General features: G+C 41.3%; 1 protein-coding gene across 7 annotated transcripts in view; it reads right to left on the bottom strand.

Annotated features, from left to right (window-relative positions):
• The window catches only part of Phldb2 (pleckstrin homology like domain family B member 2), a 214,867-nt gene that overhangs the window by 94,737 nt on the left and 98,707 nt on the right, over nt 1–21,423 (bottom strand). For 4 of the 7 annotated variants that reach the window (XM_028785217.1, XM_028785211.1, XM_028785210.1 and 1 more), the window contains exon 2: nt 19,535–19,646. In XM_028785217.1, the coding sequence (XP_028641050.1) occupies nt 19,535–19,646 (112 nt within the window). Of the gene's footprint in view, nt 1–4,045; nt 4,213–4,373; nt 4,581–19,534; nt 19,647–21,423 lie in introns of those variants that run through there. The other 3 variants (XM_028785216.1, XM_028785214.1, XM_028785212.1) reach the window with 3 other exon arrangements.

The raw sequence follows: 21,423 nt of genomic DNA, 5'->3' as shown, positions 1-21,423 counted from the left end.
TCTCTCTCTCTCTCTCTCTCTCTCTCTCTCTCTCTCTCTCTCTCTCTGTCTCTGTCTCTCTTTCTTTACGTGTGTCTTCTGCCTGTGGCTCTGTCTCTGTCTGTCTGTCTCTGTCTCTGTCTCTGTTTCTCTGTCTCTCTCTGTCTGTCTCTCACTGTTTCTCTCTCTCTCTCTCTCTCTCTCTCTCTCTCTCTCTCTCTCTCTCTCTCTCTCTCTCTGTGTGTGTGTGTGTGTGTGTGTGTGTGTGTACCAGGACCTTAAGCTCTCAGATACTGCTGCAGTGCCACACCTGTCAGCTTCCTGACATGATGAAAATGGACTAATCCTCTGAAACTGTAGGAAAGCCCCCAATTAAATGTTTTCTTTTATAACAGTTGCCATAGTCATAGTGTCTTTTCACAGCAATGGAACACTAACTAAGACAATAGCCAAGCTGGCCTTGAACTCATAGCAATCCTCTTACCTCAGCCTATTTAATCCTGAGATTACAGGTCGGGGACATACCAAGCTGTTAAAAAGACCTTAGTTGTTTGAGGTTTTAGTTGAAATGGGTCTGATGTTGCTCAGGCTAGCTTTAAGCTTGCTCTATGGTCAACTATGACCTTGAACTCCTGATCTTCCAGTTTTTATCTCCTGATAGAACTGTAAATATATACCACCATTCCTGCCTCTTTTGTGATTCTGTGAACCAAACCTAGGGCATCAACATGCATGTTAGGCAAGCATTTTACCAACTGAGCTACATCCTAACCTGGTAAGATTTCTAAGGTTCCTTTTACTTCCATAATTATATTGTTCAATCTGCCTCAAATAGTCAAGCTTGAAGTATCTTCAGATTTCAACTAGACACAATTGAATGTATTCTATATACACACTCATCAGTTTACAGATCTCCCCCACCCACCCACCCTTTGCAGCTGCCAGGGATCTTTCTCCCTCCATAAACGGGAGGTTCCTCGCTTTCCCTTCTGTCTGAGATAACTGTGCCCATTCATGTACCTAAGGCACCGTGAGAGAGCAAAGGAGAAAACCTCAGATGCTCTGTTTTGTACCTGCATTCAAAGGCAGCATCTGCTGTGTATGTGGGACCATCTGTTGTTCATTTTAACATGGAAAAGATAGAGCCTCAGAAGTGGTGTCACAGGTCACACACACCCAGACATATGCTCTGTAGTCACCAAGGCTTACGTCACTGCCCCCATCCCTTCCAGGAGTTTGTTGTCAAATTGGGGAATGCTATTGCTAAAACTCTCAAGAAAGGTGGTTTGTTTTTAAATCTGGCTTGCTTAAATATCAATTATTAAATTCTCTAGTCTCCTGTTCTAGCAAGAGCTGTGTCTGCCCTTAACTCACCCAAGGACTTGCCAGTCTCTAATCCCTGGGTTTATCATCTATGATCTGGGAATTGAATTTAGTGATCACTGAGGCTCTCTTGTGCTCAAACTCAATTTTAAGCCAATTCAAAATCATAAAGAAAACCTTAACAACTTCCTTCATCTGTACAGGATATTAAGACTGCTAGTGATGAGGACAGAAGGGTCCACTGTGGATGAAAAGGCTTGTGGGATGTTGTCTGTGTGAGCAAGAAAAGTTGAGGAAATTTGTGAAGATCTAAATTAAATTAAGATCCCCAATTTGCTAACATCTGGCTGACCTGGGGAAGTGCCCTAGAACAGGGCTTGAGACAGATAGTTCTCTGTGTGTTTTAGACACTGCACAGTATTTAACAGCATCCCAGATCTCTATTCAATGGATGCTGATGGCACTTCCCTACCCTCAGCTTGTAAATCTGTGCCAAGATTCCCTTCAGACTGGAGGCCACCCCTTCTTCCTGAGAACTACTGCTAATACACATTTTGGGGGGCTTTAAGATAATCCACGTCACTCAGAGGGTGTTTCTGTTTCAAATGGATGGCATTCCCACATCCAATAATTAAGCACAGTGAGATTTAGTGACAATGTATAAAGCTCAGGTAGTCTTTGAAAATGTTCAAAGTTCCTCTTTCCCTGTCACCCATGGCAATACCCCTCTGCCCAGGGCTGAAATGTAGCATCCTTTAAGGTCATTTACTGTAACCACAACACTCCAACTGCTTTAAACAATTACTCTAAACTAATAAAGACTCCTGTAGTGAATTCTCCATTAAACTCCACAACTCATCACCCTTAGAGCCATCAACACTGAAGAAAGTAGTGCAAAGCAGTTCCATCAAGCTCGGTCAAATCAACTTTCCCTCTCCTGAAAATGCCAGCGAAAGGGGTCAATCTTGGCCAGAGTTGTTGAAGAGATGGGTTACATCTTTGCCCACCTTCTTATCTAGCTTTTCTTGCATGCCCTGTGCAGGGATCCAGCAGATAGCCTTGCAGTCTTTTCTCACCCCTAAAGAGCAGCAGCTGCCAGCTGTGGGGAACCAGACAGAAGCCTGACAATTGCTTGCTCTGATGACTGCTCTTAACCAAACATCTCCTTTTGCCATTTGTGAGTGAGCTAGGGTTTGCAAACTTCCCTGTCTCCTGAGTAAAAGCTACACTAAGCTAAAAGCAAAAACTCATCTCTCCTAGCTTTTAAAGGCTTTTGTCAATGTTTGGAGAACGCAGGATTTCTTAATTACACGCAATGTTTAAATTCCACAATGAATTTATCAGAAAAAAAAATCAGTTAAAACCTTTTAAACTACTAAGTCCAGTATATGTAAAGGGAACCTCGGAAAAACACAACTGCTGGTTTTCAACGAAACTTAGCTCTTTATTCAAACGAATATTTACACCATTGAATCCAATGGCACCAGGCACATCCTGTTAAAATAGTGGACTACTCTAAACGTTTATTTACCCCTGATCCAGTGAGTCTGTTGCTAGCCTACCAGGAACTAAGAATTCAAGTACTCCGAGGGCAAACGTTTAACCCTATGAAACTGTGGACCATATTTGGAACCATCCATTTAAATTCAGTCGTTTGAAGCCCAGAGGGGGGAAAAATCTCAAATACACAAGCTAAGCCAAAGTTGGAAGCTTAGTTACAAGCGTCATAGTTGACCATTTATATCTATAATTTCCATGTTCATATACTGGAGGGAAATGCAGCTGGCAAAAATATTTACACTAACGGACTCCACATTTTTAAGTCTCCACTGACTTACCCTCACAGCTGTGGCTGGCTACGAGACTAGCTGTACATCCTAGAGCTCTTGAGATACCACAAAAGGAAGACTTCTAGGGAAGAGGGCTGGGCCAGTCGAAAGGATTTCCAGTCCTAGTCAGTCCACATAAAAGGCTGTGGCAATCTTCCTTCTTTGAAGTGAGAAAGGTAAAAGAGGAGCCTCTGGAAGGAGGTTGGACTTATAAAGCTCTTTCAAACAGGAAACCCCCACCCGGGAAGGGACAGACCGTCAGCCTTTTAATTTCCTGCCGGTGGCGGGAGTTAACTAAGTCCTCCCAGCTTAGTCCTCAGTGCTGCTGGCTAGGACGAAGTTACTGAGCGCGCACCAAACAACAGTTCAGCAGCTCCCAGCAGCTGGGTCGAAATGCTACCCAGACTTGCAGCTGCTATCACAACAGAGGAAGAGACAATCACGCCATCAATGTGGGATGATAGGGAAACCATAGCTGAATCACAGTCAGCGGCTCCTGGACGGAATCTCGGTCCAGAGGCTCACTGTGCAGCCTCCTCATTCTAAAAACAAAGTACAACTAGAAGCCGATTTCAGAAAGGTCCTCTCTGAGTCCTGTACTCCTCAAGATCCAGCTGTGGACCTTCTTATTTCTCGGGATCCAGACCTCTGTCTAAGCAATCCAGACTTTCCGCAAAAGTTGCCTTCGGGACCCATAATTAAATCCTGCAGTTTTGTCCCAATCACTCTGGAAACGTCACCCCTACTGGACACCCTTTCCCCACAATCCCTCCATCCCACATCGCCGTGCACAATGGAGGACAGAGCACTCTTTGGACTGTAAGGTTCGGGCTTTGCCGACCCCTGCCCGGGCTTTTGTCCCTATAGCCTGCAAGAGAAGCAAAGAAAACTCTGCGCTCAGGGCGCGCACTCACCAGCTCATCTTTCTCCGGAACTGCAACTCTTTCCTCCGGTCCCGCTGCCCTTGGGCCTGTCCCTTGCTCCCGCCCTCCCTCCCTGCCTCCTAGTCCGGTCCCACCGCTGCCGCAGAGCTGCAGCCAGACCCTGCCGCCGCACACCGCGCACTCCGGGCGCCCCTCCCGGTGGGGGCGGCCACCGCCTCCTCTCCGCCCCCGACCTCCGCAGAGAGACCGGCGGCTACCAACTCGGCTGCGGGGGAGGCTATGTCCTCCAAGGAGCCACCAGGGTGCGCAAAGGCAACGCGGGCCGGCTCCTCCAGGCCCTCCGTAGCCCACTACTCACTTGGGACGATGAGGCAGCCGAATTCAGGTGGCCACAGAAGGCAGGCACCCTGGCTGCTCTGTGTCACACTCAGCACCTCCCCTCGGGCCGCGGTGGTGGACTCCTCGAAGCTCCCTCCTGGTCCAGATCCCGGTTTCGAGGCACCGCAGCGGATCCTTGGAGTTCCAGCTAGGAAGTCCTGGAGCCCAGGTTCCTAGGCAGCTAAGTTGCTGCTGCTTTTACTGCGGTTAGAGTGGCCTCGCCACTCGTCACATCACCAGGCTCCGCTTTCTCAAAGCTACGTTCGAAGCAATGTAGTAGAAACCTTTGTGGTTGTCTGTTTATTTGTTTGTTTTTAATAAGGTGGAAATGGGACCGGAGAACACTCGTCCTAGAGTAGTGATTTCCTCCCTATTATGAAGTTTCTGTTGTGAGAAACTCCAGGTTGACCACACCTTCGCCACAGACTGTTCTCCCCAGGGCAAATTTACCTGATGCGTCAGAAAAGCAGCTGTGCCAAATGGCACTGGAACCGCCTGGGGTCAGGGCTGGAGTCAGGCGGATTTAAAACTCGGAGATACTGATTGCCTCGGAGTGATGTCTCATAAACTGCTCTGCGTTTTCCAACACATCTAACATAACCAGTGGAAACAATATTAACGTGAACGTCTTTCAGCATTGTTTCCCTGGGCGACTAGTCTGTCTTGACACATGCAGATGTGGCTGTCTGCAAAGTTCTGGCCCAGTGGGGTTAAGTCAACAAAAGACAACAACCCTGGAAGAACTTGCAACATGTAGCATACGGAAAGCTAAGGGACCTGCGAGCTCTTTAATGGCAATATGTCCTGGGCAAATTGTTTTAGCTACAACCAAGGATGTCTTCAAGGCTGTAGCATAGGAACAGGGGTACCAGTGCAGATACTTCCAGCAGTTAGTAAGCCTCTGCTTCATCTATACACAATGCCTTTAGCTGTGAGAACACTCACTAACAAACTGCTTATTTAAAATGTTTTATTTATTTAAGCAAAAGACTGACTTTTAAAATAGTTTTTACTATGCATTCCTCTCTCTCTCTCTCTCTCTCTCTCTCTCTCTCTCTCTCTCTCTCCCTCTCTCTCTCTCTCTGTGTGTGTGTGTGTGTGTGTGTGTGTGTGTGTGTTGGTGTATGTATGTGTGCATAAATCCAAGAAGGGAAGACAGAAATGGCCATGAGCTACTCAACATGAGTTTTGACAGCCAAACCCGGATCCTCTTCAGAAGCAGTACAGCTCTTAGCTGCCAAATCTCTCCGGCCCCAAAAAGTTTGACTTCTAGTTTCTGGGAGAGGGAGTCCTATGAGGACGCTTTGTGTTTTAGAGCATTCTTCACGCACCACCCCGATAGGATTTGCCCCACACTGATACATTCACATGACTTATACACCGTCCTTTCCCCTCGTCTCCGTCAACTAAAATCATTTATCCCATCGCAATGAAAGAAAAGACACTCTTGAGCCACTGGCCTCTCCATTCAGCTACCTGTTTAACTGTAGCAAAATGCCTGTCAAGAATTGTTACAAAAAGCTGTCTTGACTCTGCCTTCTCAACTCTCTGCCTTCCCATTTACTCCAGCCAGCCTTTATTGTATTCCCCTGACCTTAGATTATGCAAATGAAAGATTGCTTCTTCCCAGGTATGGTTGTGGTACATGAAAATAATTCTTGCTCTTGACTGGATGATACTGGATGATCAAGAGTTGTGTGTAAGCTCGGGCCTCTTAACCAGTTAGGACCAGCCTGAGCTATGTAGTAAAGACTGACTCAAAACACCAAGGGCTGACTGAGGAAATCAGTATGGCTGACTAAGGAAATCAATATGGTGGTTCCTTAGAAAACTGAGAATCAATCTCCCTCAAGATCCAGCTGTATCACTCTTGGGCATATATCCAAATGACCATCCATCCTACCACAAGGTCAGTTGCTCAATTGTGCTCATTGTGGCTTTGTTTGTAATAGCCAGAAACAGGAAACAACCTAGATGTCTGTCAACCAAAGAATGGATAAAGAAAATGTAGTACATTAATACAATGGAATATTATTCAGTTGTTTTTTTTTAAATGACACTATAAAATTTTGGGGCAAATGGATGGTTCTAGAAAAAAATCATCCTGAGTGAGGAAAATCAAACCCAGAAAGATAAGTGGATACTAGCTGTTAAATAAAAGATGATCAAGCTACAATCCACAGGCCCAAAGAGTAGGTAGATAAGAGGGCTGTAGATGGGTATCATAGGTGTCCCCAGGAAGGGGAAATAGATTTGGGGGTGGCCTGGGAGTTTTGTGGGGGCAGGAGTGGGGGGACCAGGTTGGGGTACACTGAGAACTGGCCATGTTGGTCAACATTAGCAAGTTGGAGCACTAGTTTCTCAGCACTGGGGCAGTGGCTGCAACTCCTCAGCAGCAGTCACCACCTGATCACTAGCTTCTTTCTCTTCCTTTTTTCCTTCTGGCCTAAACACTGACTACCCAGAGTTCAGACTTTGGACCTAGTTTCAGTCTATTGCTTCCATTAGTGCTGTCTCTCTACCCTGCACAACTAAGTCCTATCATGAGCTGACTTTCCATAAATTTTGCCCCCAGCCCAACCCACTCCTCCCGAATCGCAGAGCCCGGGCAGCTGCCCACATGTATGCCACCCCCATGGATGCCTATTGAGCTTGTATTTACCATTTCCCGCAGTGATTCCCTAAAATTTCTTCTTTTGTCTCCAGACTCTCTTTTCCAACTGAAGTCTTCCTCATATCAGGTCTAAAACCTTGAATTTCTTTCCTCTCCAATTGATCAGAAAGTCTTTTCTGCTCTTGTTAAAATCAGCACAGAATTCAACTGCTTACTACCACACTATTTATCTGAGCTAGAGCTCAACTGCCATACTGTCTTGACTTTACCCTTACCCTAATCCAGTCTTTGCTCTTTTACAGAATAGTGTCAACACAGGAACCAGGGTGGTCACTGTAAAACATTAGGCAACACAAACTACTCCTTTCCCTACAATTCTGTAGTGTCCCTGTTCAGTCAAAGCAAAAGCTGAAGGCTGTGTGATGGCCTAGGAGGACATTGTTGAACCAGGCTTCTCTCCCAGCGCCTCCTGCCTCTCTCACTCAATTCTTGATGCCCTCAGAATATCACTCATTATCTCTCACTCTCCTCAACATCTCTGCATTAGATTTCCAGAGGCACGTGCATCCGCTTCAGTACCTCAGAGCTTGTTCCTTCTCTGTCTCAGGCTCCTGTCCTTCCCTGCTGCTTGCATCTGTATAGCTTGGCCCCTCACTTCCTTTGCTCAGATTTAACTGTGTTGCTCAGGCCTTCCTGGACCATTCCACTAAATGTTTAATATCAACTTGCCACCACAATACATTTTCTTTAATTCATAATTGTAATTTGTATTCTAACCGTGTCAGTCATCTTCCCATTACTGTAACAAATATCTGAGATAAACTCATAAAGAGAAAAGGTATTCTTGGCCCATGGGTTTAGGAGGTTTCAGCCAAGCTACTTTGGGCCTATGATAAGGCAGCACACAGCTATGGAGATGACAAGAACTTATCCCATTTTAGGGATCAAGAGGGTAGCCTGGTGACTGACAGTACTAGCTCCTCAGCGAACTCTAGCTTCCATTGCTTGTTTGTTTGTTTGTTTGTTTGTTTTGTTTTTGTTTTTTCAAGACACAGTTTCTCTGTGTATCCCTGGCTGTCCTTGGAATTGCTCTGTAGACCAGGCTCACCTCAAACTCACAGTGATCTTTGTCCCTCTGCCTCTGGAGTATTAGGATCAGAGGTGTGTACTACCATGCCTGGCTCACTTACACTCTCTCTCTCTCTCTCTCTCTCTCTCTCTCTTTTTTTTATTTGTTTGTTTGTTGCTTTTTAAACATCAAAACATTATATCAGCATCTCACTAGCTGGACTAAGTACTTGCCTTGTAGACCAAGCTGACCTGAACTCAAAGATTTGATTGTCTCTGCCTCCAGAATATGAGGATTAAAGGCATGTCCCACCGTGTTGGGTTTAAAATTTCACTTTAATCTTAAATTTTTCATCTCCTCCAAACACTATGGTAAGATGGTGTCCCAGTCTCTAATGAAAGGCCTTTAGATAATACCCCAGATCTTTAGATGTAAAATGTAGAAATCACAAAGTGTACTCCTAAATTATGTTAGCATCTGCATAGCCTCACTAGAATGTGAGTTCTAGACAGACAGATTTTTATCTTTTCTTCCCCTATGCTTTATCATTAAGATGCCTAGAATGTTGCCTGACATGAGTTCATATGTTCGGATGAATGATGGCTTTGACCCAATGCTTATAGATGTTTCCCTACTGAAACATACTAACCAAAATACTCAACCTAGATAATTATTCTCTAAGGAATATGCCTGCTAGCACAATATAGTAGGCAAGATTTAAGTTGCTAATGTTCATGTCCAAGTAAAACAGCACAGATGCTTATTAAAAACAGCATTTATTGTATGGATTATTCTTCAAAATACTTTATGGTATTCAGAAGCTTGTGTTACTGTTTGCATTGCAAGTGAGGGAAGGGGTCACGGAGACGTCAAGTTCCCTTAAGTATTACAGTTAGTGTAGTCTTGAGTGCAGGCAGCAGGGATAAAGAGTGCTCACACCCTTAAATGCCACTGTACCCCACCTCTTCTCTAGCATGAATACTATCAGAGGAATGTCTGCAGAGTGACTAATTCCTAATCAGTAGACAAAAACTAATGTTCACTGTCCTACTGTCTCTGATGATAACTACATTCCTCAAAGGCCAGGGGGCCATTTTATTCACATTCATGCAAATCACACGCTGGGGCTTGGGAGATAGGGAAAGGGGCTACCAGGAAGTACTTAATTTGATTTTAAAGTCATGAGATACAACAGAGCTTCTCTTGATGAGTCAATGTCATTTTCCCTCCATTCGGTAATATCAGGGCAGCCTGAAGATAGAATGGATCCATCCCAAGATGAAAGACGCAAACTGAAAGTTAAAATCAGACCTCTAAGGTCTTAACACATGGGATGGAGGTGGGGATCACTCAACAAATAGCTCCCACTAGCAGTAGTATCAGATTTATATTTAGTTATAATGTTTTATAAACAGAGACTAAATGATAGAAAGACCTAAGCTCTTCCATTTTACTTGTCTATTTCCTAGGTCCTATTTTATTTCATTCTTATTTATTTTAAACAGCTCAGGCTGACTGTATAACTGTGACTGGTCTTGAATTTCTAATCCTCTATCTTCTGAATGCTGGGATTGGAGTCACCATAATGCCCAGGTGCTGGAGAAAAAACTCAAGGCCTTATGCATGCCAGGCAAGCTCTTCATTAACAGAGCCACCTCCCTGACCCACTTCTGGTTTCTTTTAAGTAAAACACTCTCTTTAATCAGGAATCAGAGCTGTATCTCCTTGTCTCTGCCATTCCTAGTCATCTATTTATGGTATTATGCTGCAAACATCACAGCATTCCTTCATTTTTGCTTTACTTCTCTGGAATCCGACTGATTATAATAAAGCTTTCTCTTATTTGGATGTATTCTTCAACTTCTCAAGTGGGAAAAAGGAAGGTTTTATTACACACATGAGCGAACATAAACACACACACACACACCAGCTAAAATAATTCTGATTAAAAAAAAAGAACGGTTAGGGTATCATTATTTCTGACTTGAAGCTATTTACAAAACTATAGTAAAAAGAGTGCATGGTATTGGCATAAAAACAGACATTGATTAATGAAATAGAATTGAAGACCTGGACATAAGTCCACACACCCATGAATACCTGATTTTAGATAAAGAAGCTTAAAAAAAATACACTGGAGAAATGATGTCATCTTTAACCAATGGCTGGTCAAACCAGATGTCTGCATGTGGGAGAACAAAAATAAATCCAATCTCTCACCCTACAGGAAAATCAACTACAAAGGGACCAGTGTCCTCAACATAAGACTTGATAGCATGAATCAAATAGAATAGAAGGAAGGAAATATGTTCCCTTTATTAATACAGATAAAAACTTCTTAACAGGATCCTGCTGGCACGACATATTAAAATCAATAATTAATAAATGGGACCTTTTGAAATTGAAATGCTTGTGTATAGTAAAAAAAAAAAAAGATAGCCAACAGAGTGGAAAAAATACCAGCTATACATCTGACAGAGAGTTAATATACGAATATATTAAAAAGTAAAGAACAAACAAATAAACAAACAGCATCAAGAAAACAAATACTCCAATTTAAAAATCGGCTACAGAGCTACAGAGAACATTCAAAACATGATACAAAATGGCTGAGGAAAACTTAAAGAAATTGTTGAATATCCTTAGCTACCAGGGAAATACAAGTTAAAATGATGAGATTTCATCTTACCCTAATCAGAATGGCCAAGTTCAATAAAACAAATAACAGTACATGTTGCCAAGGATACAGTGGAAAAGCAACACTTACTTGTTCTGATGGGGGTACAAATTGGTACAGCCACTATAAGAGTCAATGTGGAGGTTCCTCAAAAAGCTGAAACCGATATACCGCAGACCCCGCTACACTATCTACTCTTGGGCATATACCAAAGGACTCTACATCATACTAAAGAGAAACTTGCTTGTCCTTGTTCATTGTTGCCCTATTCATAACAGCCAGAATTTGGAAACAGTCTGGTTGTCTATCAGTTGATGTATGGGTAATGAAAATGTGGTACATTCCATTGTACAATGGAATTTATTTAGGTTTTAAAAAAACGAAATTATGAAATTTGAGGGTGAATGGATGGAGCTAGAAATAATTATCCTAAGTGAGGTAACCCAGACCCAGAAAGATAAACATTACATGTTTTCTTCTTTATGTAGATGTTCAGTTTTGTGCTTTAGATATGTATGTTTTATATGGAATATCCACAGGAGTTATGTAGCTCATTAGAGATCAGATGGTCTTCTAAAGATGAGAAATAGAATATAAAGTTACAAAGGGATAAGGGGGAAAATAAAACAGTAGGATTAAATAAAGTGGGGAATGGGAGGGAAAGGTATAGGAGAGAATTGGGAAAATAACTACTACTAAAGGCTTTATGAAAGGCCTCCTACTGTAAAGGCTTTATAAACTATATATACAAAGGGTGTTTAAGTGGAGTTACCATATAATGGGCAAGACAATATACCACCTAGACATCATATAAAGAAATACCCTAAGTTACATCCTTTTGACTTGTTGGCCATAGACTCCCTTGCCGAACATTAAAGCCTACTGTCAATACTATTGACTGTTGCTCACACCCTGATGCTTAGACCCTATTGCTGAAGACATCACATATAGAGAACATTGAACATGGAAAACTTGAGCTAGTGCTCTACTAGAAGCTTCACCCCTACTAGAGCTGGAAGATGCTGTAAATGCTACTGGAGGGTAAAAGAAAATATCAATTTCACCCAGGTACAAAACCTGTGTGCTACAATAGCATCTTGTCAGGAAGGTATGTCCAATTTCCCTTTCTTAAAAAAGCTATTTTCACATGGAAATTGTAACCATTGGTAAAGATAACTATGTAAAATATGCTCACTATTGAAAGAGTGGTACAGATGTTATGACTTTTTGATTGGCTTTAAGACCTGCTTCATGAGATGGAAACCATATCTGCCACAGTTAACAAGGCCAAGAATCTGAGGCTAGACAGGTCATGGACTTAAGGGGAAGCCTACTACCATTATTGTGCTGAATGAACATAGCATTAAAATGACTCTTAATGATATATTGCTGTGCCTATATATCAGGGTATCACGTAATTCTCAACAGAGAAGTGCATTCACACAGATGATAATTAACACAGAGATCCACAACTGAACAATGTGAAGAGAGTGAGAGACTTTGGAGCACTTTGTCATAAATAGATTCTACGAGCTAGAGGTGATGAGTGGACCCAATAACACAACAGAGCTGGGGCACACATGAAATCATGGAGAATGAGATAACACACCCAAGACCCACACAAGTTCAAGCCAGATAAAATCCCATCTGGGAGAAAATGGAATGGGCACAATTTCCCACCCTTAGTCAAGAAGCTATTTGCAATTGATAGCTGCTGAGTGGGAAAAAATCATTGTCTTCAGTGGAATGGTAATAGGTATAACAATAACAGTTTAAGACAGGCTCCATATTCAGGAGGAGTTGGCCAACACAGATCCAACTTGATGGTTTTTTTTGCATATTTTTTTGTTTTTGTTTTGGATTTTTGTAAGGAAGAATCTGGAAGGAATTGAGGGAAGGGAAAGATTATTGGGCCCCACTTCAGCCCTGGTTTGGGTCTTATGGACAAACCCAAGCTTGGCTCGAGTTTTGAGACCTATCTCAATCACTTCCTTACTGGAGTGACTCAATAAGACCCGTTTGGCACTGCCTCTGCCCCACTCTTGCTGATGTAGAGCTTTGCCATTGGCCCTGTCAGTCACCCTTTATCTTCTGTCACCCTTCCCTGACCCCTATGTCATTTCACCCCACCAAAACTCCTCCTCCCTGTGCTCTGAGTTTATATAAGTGAGAGGCTGGTTGAGTTCCTGCTTTGGCAAGATTCCCCGCCTGGTGTGTTTCTTTTGGGCCATCGACACTCGCCATCCAGCTCAGCCCCAGAGAGACCTGGTGGGACCAGGACCGCTCTCCTCTCACCTAGACCTACCCACAAGGAGCCAACAAAAGATTATAATCAAAATATTTAGTACGAAATTCTCAAAAAATAAATATTAAGAAAGAATTATACATGGCTTACTCTATTTGGAAATTGTTGTTATTATTGTTATTAATATAATCTCATGTAGTTCAGACTGTCTTCTAATTCATGATCCTCCTCCATTACTGGCACTTCCAATGCTGGTACCACAGACATATAAGCCGTTTTGAAATGCTTGGAGTTCTTTTGTGTTTATTCCTTGCCACTTACAGAGTATTTGGATCTAATTGAAGCATTACATGCTGCGATAGTATACCTCTTCCTTTCTCTTCAGTGAGGGCTATCAAATGTTTATATCCTTTAATCAGCTGCCAACATTTGCAGGAACTGGTCTGCACTGCTGTTTTCTGCAATACCATGACTATCTAAAGAATCACAAAGCTCTCCTTTTCAGAGTGCTGTAGAAAGACAGTTGATTTGGAGGCAGGCAAACCTAGGTTTAAACCACAACTTGCTACTTGCTGGCCATGCAATTGGAATCCAGTGGTTTTACCCTCAGGGAGAAATAAATTCTATTCTGAAGAACTCACAGTATAAACTAAGATAATTATGTCAACACTAGTTTTTTTTTCCACAGATGATAGATAGCACAAAGGGGGCATTCAAAAAATAAAAGTTTCAAACCACCTTGCCCTCTGTAGAACTGCCATCGCAATGGACATTGTCTTAGGTAAGCTGAGTGCCTTGTCATATATTCTTTATAGAACTTAGTGCCCGGACAATTATTCTCTTTCTTAAGAAACATATGTACTTTTATTTCTTAGAAAGGCTATCATTCATTTTCACATGAAATTGCAATCACTGTTAAAGAGAACTATTTAAACCCATGGTTCTTTTCATACCTTGTTTTCCAGGAAGCCAATAGGCTAACTTCTATCAAATTATTATATAATAACAACAAAGATTTTTTTACTTCTCCTTTATTTTCTATGTCTTTGAACTTATGTGGTACTCAGCATTCACCAGTGTGTGTGTGTGTGTGTGTGTGTGTGTGTGTGTTAATGTATTCCAGCTGCATTTATTCTGGCCACTTTTTCAGTCATAATCACTTTTCATGCACAGAGGGCTTTAAACAAAGAGTTGTGTTTTTCTCTGTTATCTTTATATTACAGGAAATAACAGCTCTGTGTTCCTTGATATTTCAGGGCACACAGTTTCTCTCTTCTCTTATGGTTTTTATTCTTCCTTCAGTCTGAATTGACCATCTGTTCAGTTATCTTATACCATGGTTTCAAGTTCATCTGTAATAATACATTTAATGTACTAGAGACTTCTGATAGCTAAGAAAAGGGGACTAGAGTTCAGAACATAAAAATGTCAAAACAAAAATTTTACAAAGATCCTCTATGTTCTATTCATTGTGCACAGATGTGCGGATGAGGACATGCTTCTCCTTAGGGATTTTACTAACCATCACGTAACTATAACAGAGTGGTAGTATACATAGTTTCTATGATCAATGAATCCAGCAAAGACAATAATACATTAGACCTTAATATTACAGGAAAGGGGCTTTCTAGAAGAGAGCATGGTGTGAGCAATACAGAAAAACAGTAAGTCCCAGAGAGTTTTGGGATATGGTAAATAACAGCCTATTAGAGAAGAAAGAATATGAGAAGGGGAGGAGAAGCTACGATCTAAGAAGCTTGGGTCAGATTTGGTTGTGGGTGTTGGGGAGCCATAGAATTGAATTTCAGACTTCATACCTAATGCCATTTAAATTATATCACTTCCTTGCTCTAAGTTGGTCTAAATTTTTCCTTGCCTGACAAACACAGGAAGAAACAGTGACTGTAGGAAGTAGAGCCTGGTTATACAGGGAAAGGCTACAAGAGAAAGATGAGTTTCAGCTACAAAACTGATGCTCCAGCAAAGCCCTGGAGATGTTCCTTCCTGTGGTAAACTAGAAGTATCCTTCATCAAGGATGTACACCTGAACATTCTCAGATGTCCAACTGGGGCACTGGAATCTCTCCACTACTCAGAGGCATCTTATTTGTCTCCTGTTATACTGATTCTACAGTAAGAGATCTAAAAGTTCCTATAGAAATGAGCATGAAATAGCTATGATATTGGATCAAGTGTTAGTTTGGTGGTTTGAGTGAAAATGGCCTCTGTACGTCTGTAGGGAGTGACACTATTAGGAGGTGTGGCCTTGTTGGAGTAAGTGTGATCTTGTTAGAATAAGTGTGCCACTAGGAGTAGGCTTTCCAGTTTCAAGTGGGCAAGCCAGGTCCAGTGCCCTCTTTCTGCTGCCTTCTGATCCAGGTGTAGGACTCTTAGCTACCTATTCAGCACTGTTTCTGCTTGCATTCTGCCATGTTTTCTACCATGATGATAATGGACTAAACCTCTGAATTGTAAGCCAGGCACAATGAAATGTTTAAGAGTTGCTGTGGTCATGGTGTCTCTTCACAGCAATAGAAACCCTAGCTAAGACAGTTGGATTGAAAATTTAGTGATATACCCTACTGTGTCCGAGAGACTCAGGTCTGCTTGCTTAATCATTTTCAAATGTCCTACTTTACAAGGATACTTTCATTGTTTCTCTCAAGGAACAGAGAAAGCCAGCCATTCAACTGTCATGATATGGCTTCTAGCTCTGAATAGATATCAAGTTTTAGTGCCCAGTGAGTGTCAATGGGTTAAAGAACTGATTCTGATACCCACAATGGTGTGTATGTCTGCAGCCATGTTCTTTTATTTATTATAATTTCTAACTATTCTCAAGAACAGAAGTTTCTTTAACCCACAAGTATGCCTAAAGAAGATGATTGAAATGCATTCATTATGTTCAGATGAGAATACACTCACTCACACACACACACACACACACACATATGCACGTGCGTGCGCACACATACACACATACCATAAGTCAACTAAAGCCTTTGTAGTGACAGTCTCCTACTTCTGATATCCAAAGATTGATTACTTGGGGATCAGTATTATATTTCCAAGAGTGAAATCATTTCTAGAAAGTCTGTTTTAACACCCTTAAAACTAAAGAAAACCAACTGGAAAGACCTCCAAAACTTTAGCATTAATATAGGAATAAAGTAGACCTTCATTTTTAATATTGGAATTAGCATTACTTAATAATCCACTAGGAGAAAAGTTGCAGACATTGAAATGTATTAATTACATAAGAAGCATATATGAATATGTCTAAAAAGTGAAATTTTTCTACACAATGATTATGAAGTCAGTTTTCTGGGGATTTATCTTCTCTAAAAACAAATCCTAGATAAGGTCTGAGGCCCTTCTCTATAGCTCCCCTTCACCCCTACAGCTGAAGTGCTGGAGGAAAAGTCACATATAGAGTATCTCTCTCCAAATCCATTGGGTGCTAAGGAGACAACAACAAAAGTCCTTAGGTGGCTTTGAGTTTCTTTGCTCCAGAAATCTGCTTCGGTCCCACATCCAAAAGTTATCAAAGTGACCATCCAAGTGGAAAATTCCTTACAAGGCAGTTCTGAGGGCCAATGTTCATGGAGTGCAACATTATCCAGACAAATAATTCACTGACAATTAACTTCCCAAAAGAAAGTTGTAGCTTTCATGGCCCATTAGCATTTCTTGCAAACTGCTCAGTGACTTTGCAAATAATTGAGCACTGTGGTCTATTGGAGTTATCAATCCCTTCATTTCCACTCAAATCTCACAGTCCTCAGGACAAGAAAGAAGGATGGCTTGGGTACAGTTAGAGAAATGTGGGGGTCATGCACTGTATACTAACATAGAGGCATCCCTTGAACACAGCAGACCACACATGCACAGATCACTATCACCTTCCTCATTCCCTCTCCAGTCCTGTTTCTTTATCATGTTCTGCAATTAATAGAAGATCAGTCACATATCCAGCCACCCAACTTCTCGATCTGGAAAATACCTTCAGTCTCCATTATTTGTAACCCTCAGCAACAATCTGTTATTGACCCATATCATGTCTACCACTTATTAGCATTTGTAGGTTTGTTTGTTTAGCAGCAATGGGGCCAGAGTCTTTCACCAAGAGTCTGTCACCAAGCTACACTTCTCAGCGTGTGTCTGTCAGCAGTATTCCTTTCTCCATCTCACTCCTTCCATTGGCCATTTGTTATTTTAACTCCTACTTCTTCAGATAGCTAGGGTAACCACAGGATTGAAGAGGCAATGGAGCCTCATCTGGCCTGTGGGACATGAACATACATGTGTAAGTGTGAAAGTCAGAGGATCACTTATGGGGCATTGGTTTTCTCCTTCTACCACGTGGGTCCTACAGATGAAACTCAAGACTTCAGGCTTCTCAGCGGATACCTTCAGTCAATGAGGCTTCTTGAAGGCCCAGTTATTCATTTTTTGAAGCTCAAGTTTATGGTTGAATGTTGAGTCTCAGGAGGTAGAAGTAGACAAACACTGAAATGGTAATTCCCTAATAAATGAAGCTTCTAACCTCAATATCACTAATAAAAAGTTTTAGTTATTTTATTATTTTTCTTTCCTCTTCACAAAATTCTAGCTTTTGAGGGTCAGGATCTAATTCATCCTTATATGCCCACTCCTGTTTACACAGATATGACAAAAACAATATAGCATATCTGTGAAATAATTATATAAATTGGCTATCCATAGTGAAAATATAATCTCACTGCTGAAACTATGGAACTATTCAATGGTTCCTCCCAGCCCTTTAGGTTTGAGACAAAATAAATTAAGAATCCTCAGTGTAACATGAGACCAAGGATATGAAAGTAAATCTGGTTACATGTCATCTCCCTTCAAAGAGACTGCCATATGCTCTCTCCCCTTCCTACCAGGATGAATGCTACCATCATAGTAAATTGTTTACCGTGCACCCCATTGTTCTCATCTGCATTAGCAGCTTGCTCAGTGTCAACCAGCTGAAAAAGCTAACTTCTTCAGAAAGTTTTTTTCCATGTTTGGTCTTGGCTAGGTAGCAAAGTATCAACATATATCATACTGCTATGTTACAATCTTTCTCTTTTACAAATTACAGGCTTGCAGAGTTTCAAAAAAGAGTAAGAGTATTCCTTCTGTTTACACAGAAATACAGTAGTGGAGGGAAGGCAGGAGAGGGAGAGGGAGGGAGGGAAGGAGGAGATAGAGAATATGAATCTATACTTAATATTATTTTCTTTTTTCTTGAGTGCCTTAGCATAGAAGCTTTCTATTTAACTCCCTGATTCTAAAACTAAGCAGAATGACTAAATGAAAAGAAATCTCATTTGCAGTCACATTTTTCTAACACACAGAAATTCTGAAGTGCAGAGATGACCTCAGAAGTTATACAATATACCTAGCCTATCTTCAAGTCCTGTGGTCGTTCCATTACTTGACACAGAATAAAATTTAAAAAGAACACACAAATTTTATGAGTCCATTTATTCTTTGTGGATAGAAGAGAATAATTTTTTGAGGATTTCAACCTGCATATTAGCCTTGAGAGTCTAGTACAGCCTGGTCCTTTCTTAGAGGAAGCAGGATGCTCAGTATTCTGTTAGACCCAGTTCCTGGTGCTTGTCTCTGAATTTCCCACATCACTACTTTTTTCGTGTGCATGTTAATGCATAAAGACTGATGAATGACTAGATATGACCTCTTTACAGCAGCTACTTTGTTTTAAACTGATTTTCTACAAGTTTTGGGGTGGGTAAGGAACAGTGACCAGTAAAATACTACATAACTAGGACTTAAGAGATGGGTCAGTGGTTAAGATCACTTAATGCTCTTCCAGAGGACCTGGATTCAATTTACAGCACCTACAAGACAACTCACAAGTGTCTGTAACTCCAGTTCCAGAGGATTTGCCACACACACACATATGTTCCAGCAAAATGCCAGTGCACATAAAATAAAAATAAATGCAAACTCTAAAAACAACACCAAAACTAAAGCAACAAGCTTCAGTTGCATGCCTCAGGCTATCTTCTGTCTTTCTTGTATATATTATATATGCTCATGTTTATACTGGAAGATTTCAACTTATGGTGGTTTGGATGATAATGGGCCCCTGTATTTAAACCTTTGGCTTTAAGTTGGTGCCCCTGTTTGGGAGGTTTACAGGGTATAGTCTTGTTGGAAAATGTATATCACAGTGTGAGGTGGGGGTGGGGTCCTAGTAGAGTTTAAAGTTCTGAGCTACTTCTAGTTCACCTTCTCTGCTTTGTGCTTGTGATTTGACATCCGAGCTCCCAGTTCTAGGCACCATGTCTACTGCTTGCTGCCATGCCTCCGTGCTACGATGGACTTTTATCCCCCTGGAATTGTATGCCCAAATAAACTCTTTCTTCTAGAAGTCACCTTGGCCATGGTGCTTTGCCACAACAATAGAAAAGTAACTTATGTCCAGTTCAATCCTAATATGTGTTTGTGATTCATCAGGAAACTTTAAAGACTTATGTACATGCTAAGAGAGTTCTTACCAAAGGGTTCTGGGTCATCAGCTCCACCATTGAGCTCCTCTCTTGGTTCATCTTCCTCCTCCATTGGAATCTTCTGATGATCCTCAGAAGAGACCCTGGGATCCATGTCAACCTGTATTCACCAAGAAAGAGATCACAAATGCTAAGACTGGAAAGTTGAAAGCTAAACTGACCTATGAAAACTGAATGTCAACAAGGCTTCTTTGTGAATTCCAGATGTTGAACACTGGAAACACTGTTGTTGAAGTTGAAAATCAGATGTTTTGGGGTCAGCATAATATCTCATCACTGACTCTCCTTCAGAACAACACTTAAATACTGGCCTCATCACTATCAACAAAAGCACACTTTTAGGGTAGACTAGTTGTCTTCCTTTTAAAAAATGGACACCAAGAAACAAATACAATAGTCTGAATTTATCTACAAGGCTACATTTAAAGAATTCCTGTGGAAGTATGAATCTGTAGATATCACTAAAACCTATTTAGGCCATGTGTTCCCATTACCCACATGTCTGTGATAAAGTTTGATTTATAAATGAGACATAGTAAGAGGTTAACAGTAACTAATAATAAAATATAATTGTAACAACATACCATAACAAAAGTTATGTGAATAATTTTTTCTCTTGTTCTCTCAAAATAATTTAAGGTAGATATGAGCATCTTCAGTATATGATTTTAATGTTTACTTTCTCACTAGGTTGAAAATTTCCACCCACTTACAGGAAACAAAGGCTTTTCCTTGGAATATCATAATTGCCACAGCCCAGTTTTAGATGTTTTTCTCATCACTATGACAGCGTTCCTGACAAAAACAACTCAATGGGGAGAAGGGTTTATTCTGATTCATGGTTCAGTGGCCAGTGTCCAGGATGACAGGGAAGAGGTGTGGCAGCAGAAGCTGCTCATGGCCATGGTAATGAGAGTATACAATACGGTATCTTTCAGAAAGAAAAGAAAGTAGGCTGGAAGTCTGACTGAGATGTAATGCTTGGGTTCTGACCCTATGTCCTACATCTGCAGTTTAGGCCCTATGTCCAGAAGGTTCCTTCCATACATGGCCACCAGCTGGGGACCAGGAAGTTAAGCATATGAAGCCTGCAGGAGAGAGTTTGCACTCAGACCAAGCTGGAGGCCAGGTGGTTAAGCACATACAACTGTAGGAGACAGTGCACACTCAGACCTTAACAGTCATAAATCTTGTCTCCTCAGGCCATTAGGGAACAAAATGAGAAGTTCTACAACACAACAAACACCAGTCTGATAGCCAAGACAGCCACTAAGTGGTCAGTGGAGGGTAGTATGGCATGGATGCTCTGGACAAAGGGAAGGATCATCTCAAAGGCAAGGTGAAGTTCCACAGAATAAGGTTTAACAATGCTAGTCAGAAGGCAGTGAAATTCCAAACACAAGATGTTTGTGACTAGTATTTCTCATTTAATATTTTCACATTACACTTGACAATAGGCTGCCAAAATCATAGAAATTGAAAAGTTGACTAATGCCTTGAGCTATAGTTAGGTCAAAAGAACAATAAGTTAGTTACTTTGGTTTGTTGTTCCTTTCTATTTTTCATCCAACACATTTTATTTAACACACACCATCTTAGATACTTCATTTTATTGTTTCTTTTAGCTTTTGCAAAATCTGATATTACAGAAAAGGAAATCAAATTAACATCCTTGCTCTAAAGGACTTTCTGAGAAACTGGTGTGTCTAGTGCTCTCCTCAGACTAAGGGAAGAAGAGTGATTCTATTGACACATAGAAACCCCTACTTTTTATGCATATGCTATGCAAAGTAATTTCTTATTCCATTCTCACAAAGATGTTTCAGACTAAGAATTATCATGTCTACTTTACACAAAGAGATAGAGGTGAGGAAAAC

This window comes from Grammomys surdaster, unplaced genomic scaffold, assembly GCF_004785775.1.
Source record: "Grammomys surdaster isolate TR1022 unplaced genomic scaffold, NIH_TR_1.0 125167, whole genome shotgun sequence".
Taxonomy (NCBI): Eukaryota; Metazoa; Chordata; class Mammalia; order Rodentia; family Muridae; genus Grammomys; species Grammomys surdaster.
This window is presented reverse-complemented; position numbering and strand designations above follow the sequence as displayed.